Below are 27,434 nucleotides of genomic sequence, written 5' to 3'. Positions count from 1 at the left end.
CAAGCTAACAAGCTAATACTTTATGCCTTGTCTTTACAGACCATAAAGTGTCAATGACTTTAATGGCGGTCTGGTACAGTATTAGATTTAAACAGTATTTTGACCAACAAAATCATTTGATTTGGTTATCTGACCATGATTACTGTCACTCAGAACATCTGAGGGAGACGGACGAGACCTTTTTAAAGTGTCTTGCACAGCTACTACATAATTAACCTTTCTCTCCTGTTCTTATCTCTTCATTAAAATCCTTTTCTTAGGCTCCACATAGCTGGACTTTCATTGTTCCTGCATGACATGCAGAGAACAGATCAGATCTTCTGATAGATTTCATGAACTTTAGCGATGTCCTCATCCGACTCTGGGCCATTTTTGTTTAAGCAGTGATGTAAGTTTATTTATTATACATAACGTGCAGCTTGTGTATATTTTCAGTCTCCTTAACAATGTTGAGTTTAGTCGAAGCAGGAAGTAAAAAGTGGCCCAAAGGTTTAAATATCGTAACATTTCTAAGAAATAGATCAGTGGAATTTCCTGAAGTATCTGTTTCACCTACTTCTGTGCCTGTATCTGTACCTGCATCACACACTTGAGGGCCAGAGTCCTCTAATTCAGCTGGAACAGACGATGAATGATACGCAGAGTCGCTCTGCAAGTCACTGATAAAACCGTCTGCAAAATCAGTTTCCGTCACGTTGGCAGTAAATAAAGATTTGACCTTAACCCTTCGTCCATCCTCTGTCGATGTTCACACAACACCTCTGTGCATTTAACAGGAGGATATGCATATAAACACACACACACACACACACACACACACACACACACACACACACACACACACACACACATATATATATATATATATATATATATATATATATATATATATATATAGATATATATATATATATATATATATATAAGGCTTCTATAAGTAGTGGGTTGCAAAAGTATTCACCCCCTTGGTGTTTGTCTGATTTTCAGCCTGGAGTTAAAATCAAGTTTCTGGAGTGGTGGAGCTGAAGCACTGCAAAACTGCTTCAGCTCCTTCAGTTAGTTGGGTTTCATTGGTGGAAAGATGCCACAGACTCTATTGGATCGATGTCTGGGCTTTGACTAGGCCATTCCAAGACATTTACATGTTTCTTTTTAAACCGTTCCAGTTTAGCTTGTGGATAGAAATTTTAGGAGTGGAGTAACTGCCATATCGCCTGTAACTGGTTATCCTTATGTGACAATGTCATCCGCAAAAAGACAAAAAACTAAATAAAAGACAACAGAGACAGAAAGCAAGGAACAAGGAAGGTATGGAAAGTAAACTAAAGGAAATGGGGACACTGTTGTATGAAATAAAGAAACTGAACGTATCTGATTAAAACTGTGAAGAAGAGATTCAGAAGGAAGCTGATTCAACAACAGGAGGAACAGACACTGTACCTAGACAGATTTATAAAGACCCATCTTGCTGAAAGAAGATTATAGAATTGTTCTAAGTTTTCTTTCATTCATTCATTCATTCATTCATTCATTCATTCATTCCCTACTGCTTATCCAAACTTCTCGGGTCACGGGGAGCCCGTGCCTATCTCAGGCGTCATCGGGCATCGAGGCAGGATACACCCTGGACGGAGTGCCAACCCATCACAGGGCACACACACACTCTCATTCACTCACACACTCACGCACTACGGACAATTTTCCAGAGATGCCACTCAAAATCATGCATGTCTTTGGACCGGGGGAGTGTATAATACTCTGTTATTGCTTATAGGGGGTGCATCAGGAGAACAAACGCAGGCTTACACTCGGAGAGTGTTTCTTGGTTTGTTCTTATCTTTGCATTTTAACTATTTCTACTTACGCTAGAATTGTTTGATTATTTGAAGGAGATTTTATTTGTAATTTTCTTTTATTTTACTTTACATATACCACAGACATTTATCTGTATTACACTTCATTTAATAAAAACAAGGCCTCCCGTTGTGAGGATCCTGAAAAGGCAAGAAGGTCTAAGTCTGACTCCTTCATCTAAAAGATTCAAACAATAGATTAGGTAGAAGAACTTGAAGAGGATCCTTTTTTAGAGGACCAAGGGACTTCGAAGGACACCTGCGTTCACGGTAAGACCAACTCTGATAGTTGATCTTGTGTTTTCAACACTAACCCGTGCAAACTAGGGCGCATCCTAGTGGGCAGAAGGTTTCCAACGCAATCCGAAAACAAGTGTCACTAAAGGACTCGTACGTAGTTTTAGAAGTTTGTTCAGGTTCATTGTCCTGGTGGAAGGTAAACATGTTTCGCAATCTCTAAGCTTTAACAGATTGAAACAGTTTTTTTTCAAGAATTTCTCTGCATCTCGTGACATCGGTGACATCTGAACTCTCAACAGATTTCCGGTCCTTGACAATTAAAAGCCTCCCCACAGCATGATGCTGGCACCACCATACTTCATTCAGGGGATGGTTTTCTTAACCCATCCTTCTCCTACAGTAGGTCTTCATGTTGCTTTCATAGAAGTGTTACAGACTCAGGGGCCTTTCAGACCTGGTGTATTTTATACTGACATCATTTGACAGATCACACAGGTGGATCTTCACATCTTTTTGTGACCTCCTGTGTAGGACCACACCTGATTTAGGGGTTTCACAGCAGAGGGGGTGAATACTTATGCAATATCTAGATTTATGTTTCTATGTTGTCTTAATAATACGTTAGTGTAATATACAAAAAAGCTAGTAACCAATAATGTAATGATCTGAGGAATGTTTGCCTGTGCATTGGGCTGGTTTCTGTACTAAAGTAAATATTAGCTTGTAATGAACAGGACGTAGCAACATAACAAAGATTAATAAGATTTAGAATAATTAAATAGATTATAAGATTTAGAATAATTTAAAAAAAACATGTAGTTCTGCTTCATTTTTCAAATTGTTTCAGTTTTCTTTATGTTTAAATGATGGATTTCAGGTATTTCAGGTCATCAGACAGATGAACTCTCAGTGCCGGAACTGAGCTGGACTAACATAAGGAGGGTTGCGTCAGGAAGTTCGCACCTATTAAATATACAGACCAGATGATCTGCTATGAAGTTCCAGAACTGGAAGAACCTTTTACTGAAGTACTTTTATTCATTTAGGTTGATGAAGTGAAAACATTTTTCATTGTGGATACAGAAGCAAATGAAATTATCAAGTAAACATGAATCAATTCTTTCATTAAAGTGTCAGATTGTGAACGATGTCTATAGCAGTCTGTAGCAGTTACATTAAGGTCTCTTAACTATACTATCTCTTAAACTTAAAACTACATTTTAAAAAAGAAGATATGCAAATTAGATATATGTAAAAGTCACACAGTCATTTTTTTATGTTCAGCCAACTAAGGATGGCTTCATATGTTTACAACCACACTAATCATCACTGACCCTGGGGATTAATATAGGAGACATAGAGTCAGGGCACTGAACAGTACAGCCAACACTGTGGGGGAGGGAGAGAGACAGAGAGAGGGGGGGGGCAGAGAGAGAGAGAATGTTAGTGGGCACAATTCATATGAAATAGAAGATAAAGTCTATAAAACAGTGTGTTGCTTTATTACAGGTAAAGAGCAGTGTATCTGTAAGAGCCTGGTGTGTGTGTGTGTGTGTGTGTGTGTGTGTGTGTGTGTGTGTGTGTGTGTGTGTGTGTGTGTGTGTGTGTGTGTGTGTGTGTTTACCATGAGCCGTGATGGTTGGGCTGCTGTTCAGGTTTACTGCTTGTAGGGAGTCGAACACGACATTTGCAGGTCCCAGTTGATTTCCTGTACAATCGCAGTGGAGAAAGTTATGTTACTTAATCTTAATCCCAATAGTTCTGTAGTTCATGATGAACTCATTAATATCTCACCAATTTTCCATAAAAAAATTGTTTTGTAGAAATTTTGTTTTGTAGACCGCTTTCACGGTTTGCATTTTACACAATGTTCTTTACATCCAAAAAAAAAACAAAAGCTCACCGTTGATGCTTCCGTTCATGATGGCGATTCTGAACGAGGTGTTTGTACTTTTGAGGCCGGTGATGTTCAGAATGCTGCTGGTGTTGAAGATACACTGAACAAGGTTTTGTGATACAGCACCTTGAACACTGTACACAGTGTTCTGAAGAACAAGAGTAACTCGTGTGAATTCCTGCCCTTCATTTTACACACTAGGAGATTAAGAGTTTTGCGTCTTACCAAATTAACAGGGAGCAAAGCCGTGCCGACGAGAGTAGCTGGTGTGAAGAGGAAGTTACTGCTGTTACTTCCACAGACAAATACAACAGAAGTTCCCTTAAACACACACACACACACACACACACACACACACACACACACACACACACACACACACACACACAAACACGTAATTGAATGTCTGTTGATTATTAAAAACATAACAGTAAACGTTTTTAACTGGAACTAGTTTCAACATAAAACCATAAAAACAGCATAATGTATTAAAGGACATTTCAGTTAAATTAAAACTCAAACTGCACTGAAAAACTATGAAATATTATATTTACAGGAATAGTTATGTTTTTTATTCACTCTTTACCAATTGAGAAAGTCCCAGTGCCACATATCCTGTTGTTGGGCCGCTGAGTTGAAAGGTGAAATTTTGGTTTATTAATTGAGCTGAAGCGAAAAAGCAGCTGGAGTTGACTGCAGGGTTGCAGTTAGCCGCATTGTTCACACACAGTTTGGTGGTGCCACAACCCACACTAGTGATGTTCATCTGAGGATTAATAGACAGATAATAAACCAACATTAGTTCAGGAACCATCAGTATCATTAACATAATGACACACAACACAGCTGTTGAGTAACATTAAATACCCCTTGAAGGTTGCTCGCAGGATTTGCCAGGTCTAACGTTGTTTTGGAGCTGAACACTGTGGTTGCACTTCCCAGTGTTGTTCCTGTGGGATTGGAACAGAGAAGCTTCATTGAACACTCCAATCTCTGCACTTTGGGTCAGTTTGGTCATGCTGTGTGTTCTGAGCTTTTGTAGAGCTACTAAACCCTGCAGTGGGAAGCAGCTGAGCCAGAGGGCAAAGCCATAGTCCCATAGGGCAAAGCCATAGTCCCCTAGGGCAAAGCCAATAGTCCCCTAGGTCAAAGCTAATAGTCCCCTAGGGCAAAGCCAATAGTCCCCTAGGGCAAAGCCAATAGTCCCCTAGGGCAAAGCCATAGTCCCCTAGGGCAAAGCCAACAGTCCCCTAGGGCAAAGCCAACAGTCCCCTAGGTCAAATCAATCAATCAATCAATCAAATTTTATTTATAGAGCACCTTACAACAGCCAAAAGGAGCACAAGGTGCTTTCCAGTAAAACAACAATAGAAAACAAAATAAATAGAATCAATAAGAACACATTGAAACATAAAATAGCAGTTGAAACCGGGTCTACGCGTTAAAAGCTTGTATGAATAAATATGTCTTCAGCTGCGATTTAAAAACACTCAGCACAGTGATGGGTCGTAAATGTGCTGGAAGTGCGTTCCACAGCTTTGGTCCCTTGATGGCAAATGACCGGCCTCCAAACTTCTCATAATTGCATTTTGGAATGACCAGAGAGGTATGTCCAGAGGAGCGGAGAGGTCAAAGCCAATAGTCCCCTAGGGCAAAGCCAATAGTCCCCTAGGGCAAAGCCATAGTCCCCTAGGGCAAGCCATAGTCCCCTGATACAAGTAATATAAGGATACTGGTGTGAAAGCTCACCGGTTGAGGTTCCAGTAAGGATGGCGAGATTGGAAGGCAGCTGAACATTGGCCGGGATGCTGATATTCAAGAAGGCGACATTGAAGGCACATTGAATAACACTCTGGGAACTCGTTACTGAAGCCTGAACATTAGTGATATTTAGGGCGGTCTATGAGGAGAGACAGAAAGTGACATTGGGGTCAGAGATCTCTGTCAGAACATTCAGAGTTACACATTTTTTTATAATTCTGTATGAAAGTCTCATCAGTTTATAAATTATTTACGTTTCAGGTTTTATAGACAAAAATCAAGCAAACGTCCGTCAGTATCATACCATGCTAGCAGGAGTCAGCACGGTGCCGTTCTGGGAAGCTGTTCCGAAGAAGAGGTTGGCGTTATTGTTGCCACAGAAGAACACAACAGTCCCCTGAAAAGAAGAATTACTCACATTGGTCAAAGTAAATTCAATTCAATTCAAGTTTATTTGTATAGCGCTTTTTACAATAGACATTGTCTCAGCAGCTTTACAGAGCATAAACATAGAGCAGAAGGAAGACATAGTTAATGATAAAGGAAATAATGAATAATAAAAGAAATAAGAATTTACAGAATAAAAATTCTAGGTTATTATTAGATGTATATAGTTCACAATCTGTATGTATTTATTCCCCTATGAGCAAGTCTGAGGTGACTCAGGCAGCAGTGGCAAGGAAAAACTCCCTTAAATTGGTAAAGGAAGTAACCTTGAGAGGAACCGGACTCAAGGGGGAACCCATCCTCATATGGGTGACACTGGGGGTGTGATTGTAATATACAGTCATTTAAATGTTGTATTGGTGTAAGGATCATGGACTTTGGATCTCCTTAGTATCACAGAGTCTAACTGGAGATGTCTCAGGATTCTTAGAGTCGGCCTCGGCTCAGTGGACGTCCAAAGGCTTCGTCCCACAGAGGACGTTGGGAGCTGGTACAATGTCTGGATGCCTCGGGATAGGTACAAAGAGAGAAGCAGTGGAAAGGGATTGACATATCTGCTGTTCATAAAAATTTGCCGGTCTTATGTACTGGTGCATGATATTATGGGATGTATTATGTGTACGCCTGACTAAAGAGATGAGTTTTTAATCTACATTTAAACTGCTAAAGTGTGTCTGAGCCCCGAACACTATCAGGAAGACTATTCCAAAGTTTGGGAGCTAAATACGAAAACGCTCTACCACCTTTAGTAGACTTAGATATTCTCGGAACTACCAAAAGTCCTGAGTTTTCTGATCTCAGAGAGCATGAAGGATTGTAACATGTTAGAAGACTAGTTAGATACATGGGAGCTAAACCATTAAGAGCCTTGTATGTAAGTAGCAGCAGTTTGTAGTCAATTCTAAACTTAACTGGTAGCCAGTGTAGAGATGATAAAATTGGGGTTATATGGTCATACTTTCTTGTCCTAGTGAGAACTCTGGCAGCTGCATTTTGGACTAACTGTAACCTATTTATTAAAGATGCAGGACAACCACCTAGTAATGCATTACACTAGTCCAGTCTAGAGGTCATGAAGGCATGAACTAGCTCCTCAGCATCAGATACAGACAGGATGTTTCTCAGCTTGGCAATATTTCTAAGGCGGAAGAAGGCTGTTTTGGTAGTATGGGCGATATGATTTTTAAAAGACAAATTGCTGTCTAATATAACACTGAGGTCTTTCACTGTCGAGCTACTAGTAACAGTACATCCCTCTAAATGGGAGTTAAGTTGTGAGAGTTTCTGTGCACTGGTTTTTGGACCTATGAGTAGTATTTCTGTCTTATCGGAGTTTAACAATAGAAAGTTGCAGCTCATCCAGTCTTTTATCTCTCTAAGGCATTGAGTTAATTTGGACACTGTGGCTATTTCATCTGGTTTTGATGAGATATATAACTGTGTGTCGTCAGCATAACAATGGAAACTAATCGCATGTCTTCTAATAATGTTCCCTAATGGAAGCATGTATATAGAGAAAAGCAGAGGTCCGAGAACTGATTCTTGAGGGACCCCATAATTAACTGGTAATAAACTGGAGGATTCACCATTTAATTCTACAAAATGGTATCGATCAGACAGGTAGGATCTAAACCAGCTTAAAGCCTGTCCATGAATACCTTTGTAATTTTGTAAGCGAGCTAGAAGAATGTTGTGGTCTATAGTGTCGAATGCAGCACTAAGGTCAAGTAGAACTAATAGTGACATACAGTCTTGGTCCGAAGCTAAGAACAAGTCGTTTGTAACTTTCACAAGTGCAGTTTCTGTGCTATGATGGGGCCTGAAACCTGACTGAAACTTTTCAAGGATGTTGCTCTCCTGTAAGAAGGAGCTCAGTTGAACAGACACAACCTTTTCAAGTATTTTAGACATAAACGGGAGGTGTGAGATAGGTCTGTAATTTGATAGTTCATTAGGATCTAAGTCAGGTTTTTTGATGAGTGGCCTAATAACTGCCAACTTAAAAGACTTCGGGACGTAACCTAAAGATAACGAGGAGTTAATGATATTAAGAAGAGGCTCACCAGCTTTATGTAACACTTCTTTCAGTAGTTTAGTTGGGATGGGGTCTAGTGAACATGTTGTTGATTTAGCTGTAGTAATAAGTTTATCTAACTCTTCCTGTCCTGTACTTGTAAAGCTGTGTAAAGCCTTAGGTGAGATTGTGTCACTGGTTGCTCTCATATGTTACGCGTCACATATTTTATTTCTGATACTTTCGATTTTATCAGTGAAGAATCTCATAAAGTCCTCACTACTGAACTGTGATGGAATAGTGTGTTCAGATTTCTGTTTTTTTGTTAAACTAGCCACTGTGCTAAATAAAAACCTGGGATTGTTCTGGTTATTTTCTATGAGTTTGCTCAGGTGCTCAGCCCTAGCAGCTTTTAGAGCCTGTCTATAGCTGGACATACTGTCCTTATACGCAATTCTAAAAACCTCTAATTTAGTTTTTCTCCATTTCCGTTCGAGGTTACGGGTCTCCCTCTTGAGGGTGTGAGTATGACTATTATACCATGGTGCAAGTGTTTTATCTCTAACCTTCTGTAATCTGACTGGGGCAACAGTGTCTAATGTGCTAGTGAATATAGCGTCTATGCTGTTAGTCATTGCATCTAGGTCGTTTGAGTTTGAGGGTACAGTAAGAAGTCCAGACAGATCAGGCAGGTTATTTGTGAATCTGTCTTTGGTGGTCGGAATAATGGTTCTACCGAGTCGATAACGTGGTGAGACATAGTTAGTCTGTTCTATAGGTAGTGTGTACATTATAAGGTAATGGTCTGTGATGTCATCACTTTGAGGTATGATATATATCTATATCAGTGACATCTATTCCTTGTGATATTATTAAATCTAGTGTGTGGTTACGTCGATGAGTTGCACTAGTGATGTTTTGTTTGAGCCCAAGTGAGTTTAGTAAGTCCATAAATGTGAGTCCTAAAGCGTCGTTTGTGTCCTCAACATTGAATGGAATTGAAATTCCATTCAATTCCTAATTCTTCAGTTATACTGATAACAAAATGGCTGCTTGGCTAATTACATCACTGTGGTGTTGTTAGAAATAATGATCTGGTATTAGCAGTATTTCAGAAGATGTTTCCTTCTGCCAGTGCTCAGAGATCTACCAGTTTGACCAGTTTACTGTGTGTTTGCATCTGGCTTTTCAGCACAAACACCATGAGACGACATGATAAACACTACTGAGGTGAATCATGGCTGTTGTTCCACACTATTTATCAAGGCACTGGGTGGAGTGTACAACTGTTATTACTTATTCTATACAGGGAGAACTCGCTGCATTTTCTTTCGAGATCATGTATGTATATATATTTTTTCAAATAAATATATACATACATGATCTCAAAAGAAAGAAAGAAAGAAAGAAAGAAAGAAAGAAAGAAAGAAAGATAAACCATCAAATGGCTGGTTACAATTTTCTGTCCTGGTCCATTAAATCCAGCAGTTTATGAACTGTCGCTTCCTAGTGGTGTTTACATGAGCTTTTACAAACTGCTTTTGGGATTTCAACCGTATGACGATATGAAACCAAGAGGAGCAACAACAGTTTCTCTGCCATCACTTCTGAAAGGAATGAGAGCCAGACAGAGCTGGAATAATGGACTAATACATGTACGAGACGGTCACTGTCACTCACATTGCCAGTATTTACCCCCCTGTTCCACCCCCTTTCAGAGACTCTCAAATGTTTGTCTATTTATTTTAATACAACTGAGTGAGTGTTAAGGGCCTTGCTTAGGCGCCCAGCAGTAGCAGCCTGGACAAGAAATCGAACCCACAACCTCCTGAGTGGTAATCCAACACCTTAACCACTGTAAAATAGATTTTATAAGTACGTTACTTACTAGCACATTCAGTGGGCTGGTAGCGGGTGTGAGTGCCAGTGCCACGTATCCTGAAGTGGTGCCGGACATTTCCACAGTCAGTATGCTATTATTGAACTTAGTAGAGCTGAAGAAACAACTGGAGCTTCCTGTAAGACTGCAGTTAGCCGTACTAAACACACACAGCTTGGTGGTGCCACAACCCACACTAGTGATCGTCTGAGGATTAATAGACAGATAATAAACCAACATTAGCTCAGGAACCATCAGTATCATTAACATAATGACACACAACACAGCTGTGGTGTTAAACAGCGTTGAGTAACATTAAATACCCCTAGAACGTTGCTCGCAGGATTTGTCAGGTCTAACGTTCCGCTCGAGCTGAACACTGTGGTTGCATTTCCCAGTGTTGTTCCTGTGGGATTGGAACAGAGAACCTTCATTGAACACTCCAATCTTTGCACTTTGGGTCAGTTTTGTCATGCTGTGTGTTCTGAGCTTTTGTAGAGCTACTAAACCCTGCAGTGGGAAGCAGCTGAGCCAGAAGGCAAAGCCATAGTCCCCTAGGGCAAAGCCATAGTCCCCTAGGGCAAAGCCAATAGTCCCCTAGGGCAAAGCCAATAGTCCCCTAGGGCAAAGCCATAGTCCCCTGATACAAGTAATATAAGGATACTGGTGTGAAAGCTCACCGGTTGAGGTTCCGTTAAGGATGGCGAGATTGGAAGGCAGCTGAATATTCGCCGGGATGATGGTATTGATGGTGACTGTGAAGGTACATTGAACAACACTCTGGGAACTCGTTACTAAAGCCTGAATATTAGTGATATTTAGGATGGGCTATGAAGAGAGACAGAAAGTGACATTGGGGTCAGAGATCTCTGTCAGAACATTCAGAGTTTTATAGACAAAAATCGAGCAAACTTCTGTCAGTATCATATACCATGTTAACAGGAGTCAGCACTACGCCGGCCTGGGAAGCTGTTCCGAAGAAGAGGTTGGAGTTATTGTTGCCACAGACGAACACAACAGTCCCCTGAAAAGAAGAATTACTCACATTGGTCAAAGTAAATTCCATTCAATTCCTAATTCTTCAGTTATACTGATCACAAAATGGCTGCTTGGCTAATTACATCACTGTGGTGTTGTTAGAAATAATGATCTGGTATTAGCAGTATTTCAGAAGATGTTTCCTTCTGCCAGTGCTCAGAGATGGTCTACCAGTTTGACCAGTTTACTGTGTGTTTGCATCTGGCTTTTCAGCATAAACACCATGAGACGACATGATAAACACTACTGAGGTGAATCATGGCTGTTGTTCCACACTATTTATCAAGGCACTAGGTGGAGTGTACAGCTGTTATTACTTATTCTATACAGGGAGCACAAAGGGGACAGGAAGCCATTTGTTTTAGCTCCAAATAGGAAATGGCAGATTTTATTTGAAAATGTAAGAGCAAAATATATATATGATCTCGAAAGAAAGACAGAAAGAAAAACCATCAAATGGCTGGTTACAATTTTCTGTCCTGGTCCATTAAATCCAGCAGTTTATGAACTGCCGCTTCCTAGTGGTATTTACATGAGCTTTTACAAACTGCTTTTGGGATTTCAACCGTATGACGATATGAAACCAAGAGGAGCAACAACAGTTTGTCTGCCATCACTTCTAAAAGGAATGAAAGCCAAACAGGGCTGGAATAATGGACTAATACATGTACGAGACCGTCACTGTCACTTACATTGCCACTATTTACCCCCCTGTTCCACCCCCTTTCAGAGACTCTCAAATGTTTGTCTATTTATTTTAATACAACTGAGTGTTAAGGGCCTTGCTTAGGGGCCGAGCAGTAGTAGCCTGTACAAAGGAATTGAACCCACAACCTCCTGAGTGGTAATCCAACACCTTAACCACTGTAAAATAGATTTTATAAGTACGTTACTTACTAGCCAGTTCAGTGGGCTGGTAGCGGGTGTGAGTGCCAGTGCCACGTATCCTGAGGTGGTGCCGGACATTTCCACAGTCAGTATGTTATTATTGAACTTAGTAGAGCTGAAGAAACAGCTGGAGGTTCCTGTAAGATTGCAGTTAGCCGTACTAAACACACACAGCTTAGTGGTGCCACAACCCACACTAGTGATCGTCTGAGGATTAATAGACAGATAATAAACCAACATTAGCTCAGGAACCATCAGTATCATTAACATAATGACACACAACACAGCTGTGGTGTTAAACAGTGTTGAGTAACATTAAATACCCCTAGAACGTTGCTCGCGGGATTTGCCAGGTCTAATGTTCCGCTCGAGCTGAACACTGTGGTTGCACTTCCCAGTGTTGTTCCTGTGGGATTGGAACAGAGAACCTTCATTGAACACTCCGATAACTGCACTTTGGGTCAGTTTGGTCATGCTGTGTGTTCTTAGCTTTTGTAGAGCTACTAAACCCTGCAGTGGGAAGCAGCTGAGCCAGAGGGCAAAGCCAATAGTCCCCTAGAGCAAAGCCAATAGTCCCGTAGGGCAAAGCCAATAGTCCCCTAGGGCAAAGCCATAGTCCCCTGATACAAGTAATATAAGGATACTGGTGTGAAAGCTCACCGGTTGAGGTTCCAGTAAGGATGGCGAGATTGGAAGGCAGCTGAACATTGGCCGGGATGCTGATATTCAAGAAGGCAACATTGAAGGTACATTGAATAACACTCTGGGAACTCGTTACTAAAGCCTGAACATTAGTGATATTTAGGGTAGCCTATGAGGAGAGACAGAAAGTGACATTGGGGTCAAAGATCTCTGTCAGAACATTCAGAGTTTTATAGACAAATATTGAGCAAACTTCTGTCAGTATCATACCATGTTAGCAGGAGTCAGCACTACGCCGGCCTGGGAAGCTGTTCCGAAGAAGAGGTTGGAGTTATTGTTGCCACAGACGAACACAACAGTCCCCTGAAAAGAAGAATTACTCACATTGGTCAAAGTAAATTCCATTCAATTCCTAATTCTTCAGTTATACTGATCACAAAATGGCTGCTTGGCTAATTACATCACTGTGGTGTTGTTAGAAATAATGATCTGGTATTAGCAGTATTTCAGAAGCCGTTTCCTTCTGCCAGTGCTCAGAGATGGTCTACCAGTTTGACCAGTTTACTGTGTGTTTTATCATCTGGCTTTTCAGCACAAATACCATGAGACGACATGATAAACACTACTGAGGTGAATCATGGCTGTTGTTCCACACTATTTATCAAGGCACTAGGTTTAGTGTACAACTGGTATTACTTATTCTATACAGGGAGCACAAAGGGGACAGGAAGCCATTTGTTTTAGCTCCAAATAAGAGATGGCAGATTTTGTTTGAAAAAATATATACATACATGATCTTGAAAGAAAGAAAGAAAGAAAGAAAGAAAGAAAGAAAGAAAGAACTATCAAATGGCTGGTTACAATTTTCTGTCCTGGTCCATTAAATCCCGTAGTTTATGAACTGTCGCTTCCTAGTGGTGTTTACATGAGCTTTTACAAACTGCTTTTGGGATTTCAACCGTATGACGATATGAAACCAAGAGGAGCAACAACAGTTTCTCTGCCATCACTTCTAAAAGGAATAAGAGCCAGACAGAGCTGGAATAATGGACTAATACATGTACGAGACCGTTACTGTCACTTACATTGCCACTATTTACCCCCCTGTTCCACCCCCTTTCAGAGACTCTCAAATGTTTGCCTATTTATTTTAATACAACTGAGTGTTAAGGGCCTTGCTTAGGGGCCGAGCAGTAGTAGCCTTACAAAGGAATCGAACCCACAACCTCCTGAGTGGTAATCCAACACCTTAACCACTGTAAAATAGATTTTATAAGTACGTTACTTACTAGCACGATCAGTGGGTTGGTAGCGGGTGTGAGTGCCAGTGCCACGTATCCTGAAGTGGTGCCGGACATTTCCACAGTCAGTATGTTATTATTGTACTTAGTAGAGCTGAAGAAACAGTTGGAGGTTCCTGTAAGATTGCAGTTAGCCGTACTAAACACACACAGCTTAGTGGTGCCACAACCCACACTAGTGATCGTCTGAGGATTAATAGACAGATAATAAACCAACATTAGCTCAGGAACCATCAGTATCATTAACATAATGACACACAACACAGCTGTGGTGTTAAACAGTGTTGAGTAACATTAAATACCCCTAGAACGTTGCTCGCGGGATTTGCCAGGTCTAATGTTCCGCTCGAGCTGAACACTGTGGTTGCACTTCCCAGTGTTGTTCCTGTGGGATTGGAACAGAGAACCTTCATTGAACACTCCGATAACTGCACTTTGGGTCAGTTTGGTCATGCTGTGTGTTCTGAGCTTTTGTAGAGCTACTAAACCCTGCAGTGGGAAGCAGCTGAGCCAGAGGGCAAAGCCAATAGTCCCCTAGGGCAAAGCCAATAGTCCCGTAGGGCAAAGCCAATAGTCCCCTAGGGCAAAGCCATAGTCCCCTGATACAAGTAATATAAGGATACTGGTGTGAAAGCTCACCGGTTGAGGTTCCAGTAAGGATGGCGAGATTGGAAGGCAGCTGAACATTGGCCGGGATGCTGATATTCAAGAAGGCAACATTGAAGGTACATTGAATAACACTCTGGGAACTCGTTACTAAAGCCTGAACATTAGTGATATTTAGGGTAGCCTATGAGGAGAGACAGAAAGTGACATTGGGGTCAGAGATCTCTGTCAGAACATTCAGAGTTTTATAGACAAAAATTGAGCAAACTTCTGTCAGTATCATACCATGTTAGCAGGAGTCAGCACTACGCCGGCCTGGGAAGCTGTTCCGAAGAAGAGGTTGGAGTTATTGTTGCCACAGACGAATACAACAGTCCCCTGAAAAGAAGAATTACTCACATTGGTCAAAGTAAATTCCATTCAATTCCTAATTCTTCAGTTATACTGATCACAAAATGGCTGCTTGGCTAATTACATCACTGTGGTGTTGTTATAAATAATGATCTGGTATTAGCAGTATTTCAGAAGATGTTTCCTTCTGCCAGTGCTCAGAGATGGTCTACCAGTTTGACCAGTTTACTGTGTGTTTTATCATCTGGCTTTTCAGCACAAATACCATGAGACGACATGATAAACACTACTGAGGTGAATCATGGCTGTTGTTCCACACTATTTATCAAGGCACTAGGTTTAGTGTACAACTGGTATTACTTATTCTATACAGGGAGCACAAAGGGGACAGGAAGCCATTTGTTTTAGCTCCAAATAAGAGATGGCAGATTTTGTTTGAAAAAATATATACATACATGATCTTGAAAGAAAGAAAGAAAGAAAGAAAGAAAGAAAGAAAGAAAGAAAGAAAGAAAGAAAGAAAGAAAGAACTATCAAATGGCTGGTTACAATTTTCTGTCCTGGTCCATTAAATCCCGTAGTTTATGAACTGTCGCTTCCTAGTGGTGTTTACATGAGCTTTTACAAACTGCTTTTGGGATTTCAACCGTATGACGATATGAAACCAAGAGGAGCAACAACAGTTTCTCTGCCATCACTTCTAAAAGGAATGAGAGCCAGACAGAGCTGGAATAATGGACTAATACATGTACGAGACGGTCACTGTCACTCACATTGCCACTATTTACCCCCCTGTTCCACCCCCTTTCAGAGACTCTCAAATGTTTGCCTATTTATTTTAATACAACTGAGTGTTAAGGGCCTTGCTTAGGGGCCCAACAGTAGCAGCCTGGACATAGGAATCAAACCCACAACCTCCTGAGTGGTAATCCAACACCTTAACCACTGTAAAATAGATTTTATAAGTACGTTACTTACTAGCACGATCAGTGGGTTGGTAGCGGGTGTGAGTGCCAGTGCCACGTATCCTGAGGTGGTGCCGGACATTTCCACAGTCAGTATGCTATTATTGTACTTAGTAGAGCTGAAGAAACAGCTGGAGTTTCCTGTAAGATTGCAGTTAGGCGAACTAAATGCACACAGTTTGGTGGTGCCACAACCCACACTAGTGATCGTCTGAGGATTAATAGACAGACAATAAACCAACATTAGCTCCGGAACCATCAATATCATTAACATAATGACACACAACACATCTGTGGTGTTAAACAGTGTTGAGTAACATTAAATACCCCTAGAACGTTGCTCGTGGGATTTGCCAGGTCTAACGTTCCGCTCGAGCTGAACACTGTGGTTGCATTTCCCAGTGTTGTTCCTGTGGGATTGGAACAAAGAACCTTCATTGAACACTCCAATCTCTGCGCTTTGGGTCAGTTTTGTCATGCTGTGTGTTCTGAGCTTTTGTAGAGCTACTAAATCCTGCAGTGGGAAGGTAGGGCAAAGACAATAATCCTCTAGGGCAAAGCCAATAGTCCCCTAGGGCAAAGCCAATAGTCCCCTAGGGCAAAGCCATAGTCCCCTGATACAAGTAATATAAGGATACTGGTGTGAAAGCTCACCGGTTGAGGTTCCAGTAAGGATGGTGAGATTGGAAGGCAGCTGAACATTGGCCGGGATGCTGATATTCAAGAAGGCGACATTGAAGGTACATTGAATAACACTCGGGGAATTCATTACTGAACCCTGAATATTAGTGATATTTAGGGCGGTCTATGAGGAGAGACAGAAAGTGACATTGGGGTCAGAGATCTCTGTCAGAACATTCGGAGTTACACATTTTTTTATAATTCTGTATGAAAGTCTCATCAGTTTATAAATTATTTACGTTTCAGGTTTTATAGACAAAAATCAAGCAAACGTCCGTCGGTATCATACCATGTTAGCAGGAGTCAGCACTACGCCATTCTGAGAAACTGTTTCGAAGAAGGGGCCGGAGTCATTGTTGCCACAGACGAACCCAACAGTCCCCTGAAAAGAAGAATTACTCACATTGGTCAAAGTAAATTCCATTCAATTCCTAATTCTTCAGTTATACTGATCACAAAATGGCTGCTTGGCTAATTACATCACTGTGGTGTTGTTAGAAATAATGATCTGGTATTAGCAGTATTTTAGAAGCCGTTTCCTTCTGCCAGTGCTCAGAGATGGTCTACCAGTTTGACCAGTTTACTGTGTGTTTTAGCATCTGGCTTTTCAGCACAAATACCATGAGACGACATGATAAACACTACTGAGGTGAATCATGGCTGTTGTTCCACACTATTTATCAAGGCACTAGGTGGAGTGTACAGCTGTTATTACTTAATCAAATGGCCAAAAAAAAAAAACCATCAAATGGCTGGTTACAATTTTCTGTCCTGGTCCATTAAATCCAGCAGTTTATGAACTGCCGCTTCCTAGTGGTATTTACATGAGCTTTTACAAACTGCTTTTGGGATTTCAACCGTATGACGATATGAAACCAAGAGGAGCAACAACAGTCTTTTTCTGCCATCACTTCTAAAAGGAATAAGAGCCAGACAGAGCTGGAATAATGGACTAATACATGTACGAGACCGTTACTGTCACTTACATTGCCACTATTTACCCCCCTGTTCCACCCCCTTTCAGAGACTCTCAAATGTTTGTCTATTTATTTTAATACAACTGAGTGTTAAGGGCCTTGCTTAGGGGGCGAGCAGTAGTAGCCTTACAAAGGAATCGAACCCACAACCTCCTGAGTGGTAATCCAACACCTTAACCACTGTAAAATAGATTTTATAAGTACGTTACTTACTAGCACGATCAGTGGGTTGGTAGCGGGTGTGAGTGCCAGTGCCACGTATCCTGAAGTGGTGCCGGACATTTCCACAGTCAGTATGCTATTATTGTACTTAGTAGAGCTGAAGAAACAGTTGGAGGTTCCTGTAAGATTGCAGTTAGGCGAACTAAACACACACAGCTTGGTGGTGCCGCAGGAGGTCGTATTGATGAAGCTCTGCAGATCAGAACAAAGAAAATGTACCATCATGATCCTCCTGTCCTCTGTATAGAGTGACCCATTATAACATTCTAAAGTAGATTAAAGTACACAGTATGAGCTGAGTTTTAGGTTTTTCTTACATTTGTTGTTGTCACTGACAGCAGCTGGGCTTCAGTGACATGAGCAACAGAGCAGAGCAAAAGCAGCACCATCAGTCTGGACTCCATCATGTCTGAGAACAAACACTGATGATTACAGCACAGTTTTATATACGGATATTTATTCAGTCCTAATACGTTTCATAGAACCTAATAATTAGTAAAGAAAATAATAATTATATAATATAATAATCACAGTTTTCCAAATTTCGTTACATTTAAGTAAATAATAATAATTATTATTATTCCATTTCTAAATGAAATTGGAAAGAAACAAAGGTTCAGTACCTGATGAGACGTGATGAAACATTGAACATGAATGATGTATAGCGTGTGATGTTCGACCAGGTGAGACGCTCTATTTAAAGTCTGAGGGAGTGGCATCTACAGGGATGTGATACCACATCAGAGACATCAAAAGTGGATATACAGGTTTATTATGGGTTAAAAACTAAGCAAGATGTTAGAGGAACAGGAACTTTCAGGGTTAGTTTTGGATACCACTGTGTAATGGGAATAGTCTCATGTTTACAATCAAAACCCAGATACAAATATTAGATTTCTTTGTGTGGATAATAATAAGTGGAAAACACACTTCAGCTACTCTGTGATTGGCGAGTTTATTCATTCATTCATTCTACCGCTTATCCGAACTTCTCGGGTCACGGGGAGCCTGTGCCTATCTCAGGCGTCATCGGGCATCGAGGCAGGATACACCCTGGACGGAGTGCCAGCCCATTACAGGGCACACACACACTCTCATTCACTCACACACTCACACACTATGGACAATTTTCCAGAGATGCCAATCAACCTACCATGCATGTCTTTGGACCGGGGGAGGAAACCGGAGTACCCGGAGGAAACCCCCGAGGCACGGGGAGAACGTGCAAACTCCACACACAAGGTGGAGGTGGGAATCGAACCCAGACCCCTCACATTTATGTAAATATTTTATTATATATTTTCATGTGACAACACTAAAGAAATGACTCTGTGCTCCATTGCATTACATTTACAGCATTTGGCAGACACCTTTATCCAGAGCGACTTATATTATCTCATATTTATACAACTGAGCAATTAAGGGTTAAGGGCCTTGCTCAGGGGCCCAGCGGTGGCAGCTTGCTGGACCTGGGATTGAACTCACAACCTTCTGATTGGTAGAACAACACCTTAACCACTAGGCCACCACATGCTCCAATGTAAAGTAGTCAGTGTTCAGCTTATATAACAGTGTCAATTTGCTGTCACCTCAAAATAACTCAACACACAGCCATTAACGTCTAAACCGCTGTGCACAAAAGTAAGTACACCCCTAAGTGTAAATCTACATATTGTGCCATATTAGCCATTTTCTCTCCCTGGTGTCATGTGACTCGTTAGTAAAAACAAAACAAAAATGTTATCTGACTTTACAGATAAAACCAGAAACATGCTGTGGAACATTTCTATCATACTTTGGATTGTTATCTTTTTAGGACCTGAGCTTCAACCTTTATCTGATGTTAATTTACATTTCTAAATAAGACATCAGTGATCAGCAGATAACTCGGAGCTACGTGATGAACCAGTAGACAGTGAACTGTGTAAAGAAAGAAAGAAAGAATTTTCTATCAGAACCGGAAAGGTGACCGATCTGTGTGCATGACACGTGAATAAGACAAGCTTCAATACTCAAAAACTTATGAGACAAGAGATGGGTGTTGACTTCAGGAGAGCACAGGGAGACCTTTCTCCATTAAACATTGATGGACAGCACCAAATTCCTTGGTGTTCACCTGGTGGAGAACTTCACCTCGTCACTCAACCTGGTCTATCAGCAAGAAAGACCAGGAGAGTCTCAACTTATTACGGAGACTGAGGAAAGCATATCTATATCTACATCCACATCCAGAGCCACATCTAAATTCACATACACGTCCACATCCACATCTACATCCACATCCATGTCCACATCCACATTTACATCCATGTCCACATCCACATCTACATCCACATCCATGTCCACATCCAAATCTACATCCACATCTACATCCACATCCATGTCCACATACAAATCTACATCCACATCCACATCTATATCTACAGTACATCCACATCTACATCCATGTCCACATCCACATCTACATCCACATCCACATCTATATCTACATCCACATCTACATCCACATCTATATCCACATCTATATCTACATCCACATCTACATAGACATGCACATCTACATCCACATCTACATCCACATCCACATCCACATCTACATCTACATCCACATCTATATCCACATCCACATCTATATCCACATCTACATCCACATCTATATCTACATCCACATCCACATCTATATCTACATCCACATCCACATCTACATCCACATCTATATCCACATCCACATCTATATCTACATCCACATCTACATCCACATCCACATCTATATCCACATCTACATCTATATCTACATCCACATCCACATCTATAATCTACATCCACATCCACATCCATTTACATTTACATTTAAACATGTGACAGACCCCTTATCCAGAGTGACATACATAAGAGCTTAAATTTCTAACATTGAATACATTAATGCTGTTCACTAGGTTACATACTTAAGATACCATGAGTTTAAAACATTTGTCCAAAGTTACAATGAAAAAGTGTCAAAGGTTTTTTGTTTTTTATAAACGCAAAAGATAAGCAAAGAAGTGCTAGTTGAAGTGTTTCCTGAATAAGTAGGTCTTCAACCGCCGCTTGAAAATAGCCAGTGACTCAGCTGTCCGGAACTCTAGTGGAAGTTCATTCCACCACCTTGGTGCCAGAACAGAGAAGAGTCTTGTAGTATACTTGCCTCTTACCCTGAGGATGCGGGGTGCAGTGCGAGGAGTGATGAGGGCTTTGAGGTAAGAGGGAGCTGGTCCATTTTTGGCTGATGCGTGCAGCTACCAGAAGCCAGTTGAGGAGCGCAGCAGTGTGGTGGTGTGGAGAACTTAGGCAGGTTGAAAACAAGCCGGGCAGCTGCATTTTGGATCATTTGCAGAGGACGGATTGCGTTCATAGGTAGACCTGCCAGCAGTGCATTGCAGTAATCCAGTCTAGAAATGACAACAGACTGAACAAGTACCTGAGCAGTCTGTGTGGACAAAAATGGCCGAATCCTTCTAATGTTGTAGAGAAGAAACCGACATGAGCGAGTCACATTAGCAACATGAGAGGAAAAGGACAGATGAGTGTCCATGGTTACCCCAAGGTTGCGAGCTGTGGCTGAAGGGGAGATCAGATCGTTGTGCAGGGATATAGAAAGATCATGACCTGGGGATGAACCACCTGGGATGAACAGCAGTTCAGTTTTGCTACTATTGAGCTTTAACTGATGAGCAGTCATCCATGATGAAATTTCTGCCAGACATGCTGAGATCCGGTCAGAAGCTGTGGCATATGTGAGTGGGAAAGATAAGTTGTGTATCATCAGCATAGCAGTGGTAAGAGAACCCATGTGATGAAATAACTTCCCCAAGAGAGTGAGTATACAGGGAGAAAAGAAGAGGACCAAGTACTGAGCCCTGTGGGACACCAGTGGAGAGTCTGCGTGGAGCAGATGTCACTCCCCTCCATGTTACCTGATATGAGCGTCCTTCCAGGTAGGAAGCGAACCATTCCCAAGCTGATCCGCAAATCCCAAGACTCTTGAGGGTGGATAAGAGAGTCTTGTGGTTGACCATATCAAACGCTGCAGAAAGGTCAAGGAGGATAAGGATGGATGACAGTTTGGCTGATCTAGCAGCATGTAGTTTCTCAGAGACATCCAAAAGGGCTGTCTCTGTAGAGTGAGCTGCTTAGTGAGCTGCTTTAAAGCCAGACTGGTTGGGATCTTGGAGGTTGTTCTGTGAGAGAGAGACAGACAGTTGATTATAGACAATGTGTTCAAGAATTTTTGAAAGAAATGAGAGAAGTGATACCGGTCTGTAGTTACTGATGTCTGATGGATTCAGAGCAGGTTTCTTTAGGATGGGAATAACCCTTGCTCTCTTGAAAGTAGTTGGTACCTGACCAGATGCTATGGATCTATTGACGATAGTGGAAATAAAGGGAAAAAGATCTTGTGAGATGGTCTGGAGCATAGTGGTAGGCAGTGGATCCAATGGCAGGTGGTCGGATTGCAGGACTGGAAGAGTTGTAAAATCTCTTCTGCTGCTACATGTGACATGAGAAATGTGACAACGAATGTTTAGGGGAATCCATACTCTGAGTTGTAAGTGCATGTACATCCACATCTATATCTACATCTACATCCACATCTATATCTATATCCACATCCACATCTATATCTACATCTACATCCACATCTATATCTATATCCACATCCACATCTATATCTACATCCACATCCACATCTATATCTACATCCACATCTACATCCACATCCATGTCCACATCTACATCTCCATCTACATCCACATCTCCCTTCACCCATCCTGAACACGTTCTACAGAAGGACCATCGAGAGCCTCCTGAGCAGCTGCATCACTGTGTGAATCAAAAGACCCTGCAGTGTATAGTGAGGACAGCTGAGATCAGTGGTGTCTCTCTTCCCTCCATCACACACATTTACACCACACGCTGCATCTGCAAAGTTCACACACACCCCATATACACTCTTCACCCCACACACACTCTTCACCCCACACACACCCCACACACACCTCACACACACTCTTCACCCCACACACACTCTTCACCCCACACACTGAAGCTAGGTGTATATATATATATGTTTCCAAGAAGCTTCTTATTGTTTACAGCCCTCTTACTTTGCACAAAGGCTCATTTACAGTGTGCACATTGGTCACTGCTGCTTTGTGTACTATTTTTTTGTGTTTGTCCTGTAGTCTTGTGTCTCACACTGTGTACACCAGGTCGTACAGATACACTTTATGTGTCCAGGACTAACGTACTTAAGTCCTTGTCTCTGTGTCCCTGGTCCTGGATGAACCTTGTGTCATGTCACTGTGTACTGTGTCACATATATATAGTGTGTCAGATATACAGTATATATATATATATATATATATATATATATATATATATATATATATATATATATATATATATATATATATATATATATTACACTCGGTTAGTTCTTTTTTAAATGATTAGTTTCTTCACTTCTTTATACTTTTTCTTTTTCTTCCCTGTGATTATTTTCACATGCAGCCTGATATCAGTCACATCATGTGATCAAGTGCTATTAGAGGGTATAACATGGCACTTTCTCAGGTTCTTCACATAATCATGTCATCTCTTATTATCACGTGATTTTTCTGTACAGCGATCGAAGAATAATGAGAATCGTTTCATTAAAAAATGAAACCATTAAAACGTCAGCAGACGCTGGTGTGATGAGTTTAAAGTGACTTAGTGGATTTGTCGAAACCGGAGCTGTAGGATGTCTGGACTCTGTGGTGATGTCTGGACTGGACGCTGTAGGATGTCTGGACTCAGCGGTGATGTCTGGACTCAGCAGTGATGTCTGGACTCGATGGTTATGTCTGGACTCGGCGGTGATGTCTGGACTCGGTGGTGATGTCTGGACTCGGTGGTTATGTCTGGACTGGACTCAGTCGTGATGACTGCACTCAGTGGTGATGACTGCACTCAGTGGTGATGTCTGGACTCGGTGGTTATGTCTGGACTCGGTGGTGATGTCTGCGCGACGGAGTTGAACGGAGAATTTCTGGGGCAACCGCTATTTTATGTACCCCGGTGCTATTTAAGGTCTCTGCAGTTCACCTCGCGTGTATGAGAAGTGCACAATACAGGACCACAAAGCCCTACAGAGACTTCTGAACTTAGCTGAGCTCATATCCAGGTCATCTCTCCCTCGTCTCGTCCATTACAGACTGAAGCATGAGCTTGTTTACCTTACAGCCCTGTTAGACATATTTACTCCAGAGAAATTCGGCACTTTTAATGTTATTGTATAGAACAATTACACATCATTCTATTTTATTCATAGTTATTCATTTCTTATTTTGTCTTCATTTTTATTTTTAATTCAGCTCATTAAATGGACTTTATTAATATGCACTGCACTGTACATGTGACAAATGAACACAATCTTCAATTGAATCTTGAAAGAAAAAGATGAGGTATATTCATGGAATAAGGAAGCACATACAAGGAAGCTTGTTGAATACAAACTGATAAGTGTCCACACACCAACACACACACACATTATATAAAAGATCGGCAGTCTTTTATCTCTCAGGAGGTCATTAGTTCAAATGGAGTCATTGCCTATCTGTCTCTGCTGGGCCCTTTGTGAAGGCCCTTAATCCTGAACTATAGGAGTCTAAGGAATAATCTCTCAGCACGTCTGGTAAAGAGGAGCCGTACAGGCCGCTACGCTGGAGTCTGATTGGGTGTTGTGTGTTGATTAGTCAGTCCTACAGTAGTGTAGCTCTATATCGAGCTTTATAGTTACACACTTGCTCTAATCTGTTATAGTTTCTATAGCAGCAGCTCAATCACAGGGATGTCTATTGTCAGGAGGTTTCTGTACCGTTTGGTGACATTCTGGACAGAGGAGTGGAACCTGTACAAAACAAAGCACTTATGGATGGTGATGTTACAGTGAAATAGTCAACAGCACAACATGTACCTCCGGTTACAGTTAACTGCTGAAATCCAAAATATTCATAATAATTAAACATCAAATCTGAATAAAATCTCCAAACGTATTGATTATAATTTGTAAGGAGAATGTAAAACATCTTGGAACCTTCTCATCATCAACAGTTCAGTAGATCAGTGATCAGTGTGTCCCATGACACTATAATTACTATATTAATAATTAGATATAGGAATGGAATAAATGTATTGAACACAAAGTGATGAGTATTTTTACACTGAAACCCACATTGTGTTCTGTTTGGAATGTTTTATCTCTTCATAAAGCATGAAATCACTCTTTATACCCAACATACACACATTCTTTAGGCAGGTGTTTAGATGTGTCTTTACAAAAAACAGTGTGTAACTGAAACTAACACAGAGATGGTGATAAGATACTGACGTCTTAGCACAGATATAAAACCTTCCGCAGGAGACGTATCACGTCGTCTGACTCCCGGGAAACTCCAAGAGCACATTGTGAGAAACAAAAGCAAATAGAAACCTTATATGATGTAAATTCTTACAGACTATGAACTATGTTGAAAGATAATGGGCTGTAAAATACCAATGTCTATTAATCATGTAACCAACTGGTATTGTGGAGCAGATCATATCGTCCTGCTTTTGCTATATAGTATATAGTGTGTGTGTGTGTGTATATATATAGTCCAGTATATTATACAGTATATATATATATATATATATATATATATATATATATATATATATATATTAGCATTAAATTGTTTGCTATGAAATGTTGTGGAACTGTTAAAAACACAGCACACTTTAAAACTACAGAATAAACAAACAAGATCACAGGCAATTCATTTTAGGCAACAAAGCAGAGTTAGGGTTAACCCAAACCTATCCCTAAACCTATCCCTAACCCAAACACTAAACCCAACCCTAAATCCTATCCCAAACCCTAACCCTATCCCAAACCCTAACCATAAATCCTATCCCTATCCCTATCCCAAACCCTAACCACAACCCTAAATCTTATCCCTATCCCTAACCCCCAACCCCCAACCCTAGCCCTAACCCTTACCCTAATTCTAACTCCAACCCTAAAAACCCAACCCTAAACCCTATCCCAAACCCTAACCCCAACCCTAAATCCTATCTCAAACCATAACACTAACCCCAACCCTAAATCCTATCTCTATCCCAAACTCTAACCCTGACCCTAAACCTATCCCAAACCCTAACCCCAACGATAAATCCTATCCCTCTCCCAAACCCTATCCCTAACCCTAACACTAACCCCAACCCTAAACCCTATCCCAAACCCTAACCCTAAACCCTATCCCAAACCCTAAACCCTATCCCAAACCCTAACACTAACCCCAATCCTAAATCCTATCCCTATCCCAAACCCTAACCCTGACCCCAACCCTAAATCCTATCCCAAACCCAAACCCTGACCCCAACCCTAAATCCTATCCCAAACCCTAACCCTATCCCTATCCCAAACCCTAACACTAACCCCAACCCTAACCCCACCCCAAACCCTAACCCAAACCCTATCCCAAACCCTAAATCCTATCCCTATCCCAACCCCAGTTAACTTTAAAAGGTTCAATTGTACAATTCATTTCTTCCTACACTAAATGAAATGTGAGTCAGGATTAAGGCCCAGAATCTGAGACCACATTGAAAACCTAAAAAATGTTGAAACTTTGAAAAAAAAATTAAATAAAAAGTTTATGTTGAACGTTCGTTGTTTATATTCAGCTGTGTGTGATACTGATTGAGTCTTTTGTACAAAATGTCCGACTTTCCTTGATTGGTATCTAATAGAGTCGGTCAGGTTTTACGCGTGGAGACGTGAGCGCATGCCAGCTCGAGTCAATAATGCAAGCAAGTAGGTTCCAAATACCGAGATCTTAATCTACATTCATGTTTGTTGCTGATAAAATCAATTGTAATGAAGGAAATTTGGAGCTACAAAAACAACACAAGCTTTTGGACTGCGCTGTTTGTAATAACTGGTTCATCATGATGGTGATGTCATGCTCTGCTGCTACCATGAGCACTTAGGACTCAGCTGGAGGTTCTGTGTGTGCTTCAGTGTTGTGTGATAGAGAAGAGGAAACACAGGGGCTGGGAGACGTGGAGGAGGTCCTACAGGAGCTAGAGATGCCAGAGGTGGATGAAGAGGAGGTAAAGGAGGTGGCGTCAACGGAGTCTGAGGTGGAAACAGAGGATGAAGGACTGGAGATGGAGATTGTGGAGGACGTGGGGTGTTCTGAAGACTGCAGCTCCTCTCGGATGATATTGAGCTCCACCAGTCCTCGATGCAGCTGCTCTACCACCTCCCTGATCTTTTGGGCTAATTCTGACTTGGCTCCTTTCCTAAGTTCATGAGAATCCTTTGCTACGAAGTAAACATCCATGGCAACAAAGAGACCGGTGAGGATACCCGTTGCCATGGCTGCAACCTGTACTGCTCTGGCTGCTGTGGCGCCTGTTGTCATGGTGATTTGTGTGAACCTGGTGATCTCGTTGGCATTGATGAGCACTGCTTTGCCTGCCATGGCACCATCCTCGTAGATATCGTTGATCCCAGAGAAATCATTATCGTATGCCTTTAGCTTCTTCACCTTCAGTCAGAATGGAATTAATCAGAGTTTAATGTTAAGCTTTTAAAACCTTCAC

At 41.2% G+C, this 27,434-nt stretch overlaps 2 protein-coding genes across 12 annotated transcripts in view; both read right to left on the bottom strand.

Annotated features, from left to right (window-relative positions):
• Positions 1-3,107: 3,107 nt before the first annotated feature.
• LOC113647013 (cell wall protein AWA1-like) lies at positions 3,108-18,481 on the bottom strand. Of its 5 annotated transcripts, XM_047821982.1 has the most exons (27): positions 18,386-18,481; positions 18,080-18,171; positions 17,754-17,954; positions 16,853-16,945; positions 16,537-16,687; positions 16,210-16,292; positions 15,896-16,093; positions 14,852-14,944; positions 14,600-14,750; positions 14,263-14,345; positions 13,949-14,146; positions 12,930-13,022; positions 12,678-12,828; positions 12,341-12,423; positions 12,027-12,224; positions 11,023-11,115; positions 10,772-10,919; positions 10,415-10,497; positions 10,101-10,298; positions 6,056-6,148; positions 5,740-5,890; positions 4,858-4,940; positions 4,577-4,756; positions 4,216-4,311; positions 3,997-4,138; positions 3,718-3,801; positions 3,108-3,482 (listed from the first exon to the last, which is right to left on the bottom strand). In XM_047821982.1, exons 1-27 carry the CDS (start codon positions 18,405-18,407, stop codon positions 3,436-3,438), a joined length of 3,288 nt encoding a protein of 1,095 aa, XP_047677938.1. In that variant the 5' UTR covers positions 18,408-18,481; the 3' UTR covers positions 3,108-3,435. The 5 variants fall into 5 exon arrangements, with proteins under 5 accessions (XP_047677938.1, XP_047677948.1, XP_047678061.1 ...); XM_047821992.1 differs by lacking the exons at positions 10,772-10,919; positions 11,023-11,115; positions 12,027-12,224; positions 12,341-12,423; XM_047822105.1 differs by lacking the exons at positions 14,263-14,345; positions 14,600-14,750; positions 14,852-14,944; positions 15,896-16,093.
• A 7,986-nt stretch (positions 18,482-26,467) lies between these two features.
• apol1 (apolipoprotein L, 1) overlaps positions 26,468-27,434 on the bottom strand; it is a 10,470-nt gene continuing 9,503 nt past the window's right edge. For all 7 annotated transcript variants that reach the window (XM_047822155.1, XM_047822154.1, XM_047822158.1 and 4 more), the window contains one exon: positions 26,468-27,379. In XM_047822155.1, the coding sequence (XP_047678111.1) occupies positions 26,813-27,379 (567 nt within the window). In that variant the 3' untranslated portion in view covers positions 26,468-26,812. The remainder of the gene's footprint in view (positions 27,380-27,434) is intronic.

Source organism: Tachysurus fulvidraco, chromosome 1 (assembly GCF_022655615.1).
Source record: "Tachysurus fulvidraco isolate hzauxx_2018 chromosome 1, HZAU_PFXX_2.0, whole genome shotgun sequence".
Lineage (NCBI taxonomy): Eukaryota > Metazoa > Chordata > Actinopteri > Siluriformes > Bagridae > Tachysurus > Tachysurus fulvidraco.
Note: the sequence above shows the minus strand (reverse complement) of the source record. Positions and strands in the feature narration are given on the sequence as shown.